This window comes from Mustelus asterias, chromosome 8 (assembly GCF_964213995.1).
Source record: "Mustelus asterias chromosome 8, sMusAst1.hap1.1, whole genome shotgun sequence".
In the NCBI taxonomy this organism is placed as follows: Eukaryota; Metazoa; Chordata; class Chondrichthyes; order Carcharhiniformes; family Triakidae; genus Mustelus; species Mustelus asterias.
The window spans coordinates 115,515,808-115,519,623 of NC_135808.1; the positions used below are offsets into that span (position 1 = coordinate 115,515,808).

Genomic DNA, 3,816 nt, shown 5'->3' on the forward strand with positions numbered 1-3,816 from the left:
GTGGTGACTAGAGGATTTTCACAGTGACTTCATTGCAGTGTTTATGTAAGCCTGCTTGTGACACTAATAAATAAACTTTAAAAACTTTAACAAACAGTACAGCCATAATAAATAAGCAAAAACACCTTCCTTCATCAAACCAGTGAATATTGTAACAGGTACAGGATCATCAAGCGAGTGTGGTTATACCCAGATTCGATAACAGAGACACACAAGATACTTGAAGAAGAGACGGACTCAGTTCACTCTTAAATATTTAACAATTGCATTTATTATAAGCAGCGACTGATGTTACTTAGTCATAGAAAAGTGTACTTGTGATTTCCATTAGCTTTGACTCATCCTATAAAGCCTTGGATCAAAAATGCTTTTCGAAATGTGTGAGTGTCACTCATAACAGCTTGTGAGGAAACAGCAATTTGCAATCAGCCATTCACCCATCTGTGAGTTATAAAATTTACATCAGCAAATATCAAAATGGTCACAACTTGGCTCACATATTACGTAGAAACTTCTAAATTCACCATCCAGCTAACAGTTAAGATTTATAAATCTCAGTTACAAATTAGACTCAAATGAATCGCAATTTAATTCAATCCGCATTAATTGGTGTTGTTAAGGACTATTTCATGCAATTAACCTGATTATTTATCATGTTTTCACCATTAGAAAATGAGCCACATGTGGCCAGTCTTTGGAGAAAGTCATGACTCCTGTAGTCAGTCAGTCAATGCCCACTTTATATCAGGTTGGCTGTACTGGACGAGAGTTCCCTTGGCCTCACCTCTGTACTGCCTGTCGATATGACATAAACACTTGGAACCCTTCCATTTGGAGAGCTGGCCGTTATATGGGGACAGAATTTGAAGATTAGACTATAGATCAGGAGTGAGAGGAGAATGATGGAGCCACACAGTGCAGTAGCAACACCTGCAATTAACATGTCACTCCAGGGTCTACCCGAAGGATAAGGGCCAGCATTTGCCAGGATTATCAATACATAACCACACACCAGGATTATCAATCCAGCCACTAAAATGATCAGGTAATCAATTAACCCTCCACTCCTTAATTTGTCAATCTGTGTCCGGTTCCTCACGCAATTCATATCCTGGATAGCTGAGCTCAGCAGCTGTTTCAAGAGGATACCTAGAGCTAAGAGGCACAAGACAGTCCCTACTCCCAGCCTCCATTCACTGGATTTACTGGTCGCTGTGGACAGTAAAACAACCCCCCCCAGTCCAGCTCCTAGGATCAACACCACGGCCACAGAGTAACAGAGGATGGATCTTTTGAGATCTTGGAACCACCACAATTCCACCTGATCCTCCAGGATACTCTGCTGGATTCGGGATGGGTTTGCTGGGAAGCGGCCAGACATGATCTCAGAAAGCTCAGGCATTTGGAAAATAAACTTTCCACGAATAACCAAAAGGGAAAAATATGGATCCCAGCCTCGGGAATGAAAGATGTTAAGCAAGCAATCAATACATCTCAAAGCGTTCTGGAAAACCATTCATTGTGTGACAGACATCTCCAATGCTGCCTCGATTCACAAAGATGTGGAGGTGCCGGCGTTGGATTGGGGTGGGCACAGTAAGAAGTCTCACAACACCAGGTTAAAGTCCAACAGGTTTATTTGGAATCACGAGCTTTCGGAGCGCTGCTCCTTCATCGATTCAAAAAGACATGGAGAGTGCGAGATTGAGACTTCTCCAATCATAGCAGGGCAGAAATCTCAGGAATTAAACACTTTACACTGAAGTAACATCTTCACTTGTAGATATTTCAAATCTCAGTTGCAACATGTTATGATTTCAGTACAATCATTCTCATCCAGTTTCCACAGGAATTCCTCAATATCGCAGTCCTGCACACATATCCAAATAATATTTTTGCTGTTTTGTTTGTGTGGGGGAGCCAAGGTTGCTCTTTGGAATATAGGCTGGAAAGCTGCCGGAGTTCATCGCAGAGTCACACACAACATGATATCAATGGTTCACAGGTCTGGGGCAATGCTCCGAAGAATCAGCCAGTGTTTTTTTTACAGCACACTTCCTTATTTCTTAACCTCTGATTTATTGCTTTTCAACAACAATGCCGTTGCTTATTTCCCGTTTCTCGGTCCAGGGAGCCGCACCTTCTGCCTTTTACTGAGTCTGGATGTTTCCCAGGAGAAAACACTGGGAATAAAATCAAACTATCGGGCTGTTGCTTGAAGCGGCTGGCAGTCCCTTCCCCAGTTCAGTGCTGCCACCTTCGAGTTCAACCTACGTTCAGCCTTAACACTTTGTCGCTGACTTCAGTTGAGGTGGCGTCGAAATTTCACAGGACAAAGGGTTAACGCGGATTAAACGACTCCTTTAGTTGCAGTGCTGGTGCGAAGCAAAAGGACAAGTCCAGTGCAGCTCAGGTGCGGAATGTTGTCCAGATCCAGCACGGATGGGTTTGAATCCTCTCACTCGGGATCCAAAAGGGTAATTTGTGGCTTATCAGCAGAATTAGAGAGCAAAGTCTGCAAAGCCTTGTGCTCCAATCATGTAGAGTCTGGACTGGATGTGCTTTCTGTTACATTCCCCCATCTGATCATTTCCAGCCTCTCAGGAGGCGAAGGTGTTTAATTTCCAGATCAATTACTTCCCTGGAAACAGGTAAGTCATCAGTCCAGCCCTTTATTGTGTGTGTGTGTGTGCGCGCTGCTTCCCACAGATACAAAATGGATCACCGTCCAGTGGGGTAGAGGAAATCCATGGTCAGTCCTGGTCCTGGAGTTTGGTGGATTTTCCCCCTGGTCTTGCTTTGCTTCTTTCAGGTAAATCTCCAGCGACCAGGCTCTTGACTCCGCCCCACCTCTTGCTCCCCGGAAGGTTTGGCTCAATCTTCAGTGTTATTTTTAGAAGCTTGTTCTCAGCCAGACTCTTGCTTTTACGTTCTCCAGTCTCCAGCTCGGCCTCACCAGCTCTCTCCGGGTGATCAGGTCGCCGGCTTGCCTACCTGAAACTTGCTCGCTGAGACGGTGGCCCCTACAACCTCAACCTTTAACCTGAGATAAGGGGGGGGAACTTCAGGAAGTCGAACGTTGTAACACACTTTTCTTTTCAAATCACTAAACTGCAATGATATGAGATCAATCGCGAGTATGTTGGGAGTCCAACAATGACTAGATCCAATTGTTATTTAATCTCAGGTGGAGCATTTTAAGGAGAAAACTAATACAACTGTTTATCAAAGTTACGTAGTGGACAATGTGCCACCACATGACAGCCTAATGTTTCTTCCTGAATTAAATAAAACATAGATAGTATTGGCCAGCCCCCTGATCAGCTCACACACTCTTCCTTTGTCTCCTTGAGTTTCACTTGGTTTACACATTACACTTTACATCTGATCACTGGCCTTTGTGCAGCTAACAGACCTTTTCTGTAGTAACTGTGCAGCTGGAGATGTGGCTGGCAATGCGGCGACAATAGACCATTCTGTGGAACTTAGATGGTCAACTAGTACCAACTCTCCCTTGTATAATAAATAATGGAGTCCTTTGCGTACCACTGTTGGGTTAAATTGATTACTAGGCTGCATGCCATGATGGTTGAGCAATGGAATATTGCAATATAAATCAGTGATATTGTTGGTGATTTCCTTACATGAACATAGAGCACCAATAATGTATCAGTCATAGAATCATAGAATCCCTACAGTGCAGGAGGAGGCCATTTGGCCCATCAAGTCTGCACTGACAACAATCCCACCCAGGCCCTATCCTTGTAACCCCATGTAATCCCCCTGACACTAAGCGGCAATCCCACCCAGACTTGT

The 3,816-nt window shown here is 44.0% G+C and overlaps 1 protein-coding gene across 1 annotated transcript; it reads right to left on the reverse strand.

Moving 5' to 3' along the window:
* Positions 1–273: 273 nt before the first annotated feature.
* Positions 274–2,855, reverse strand: LOC144497967 (transmembrane protein 125-like). Its single transcript, XM_078219436.1, has one exon. The coding sequence runs from the start codon at positions 1,514–1,516 to the stop codon at positions 740–742; it is 777 nt and encodes a 258-aa protein (XP_078075562.1). The 5' UTR covers positions 1,517–2,855; the 3' UTR covers positions 274–739.
* Positions 2,856–3,816: the final 961 nt, after the last annotated feature.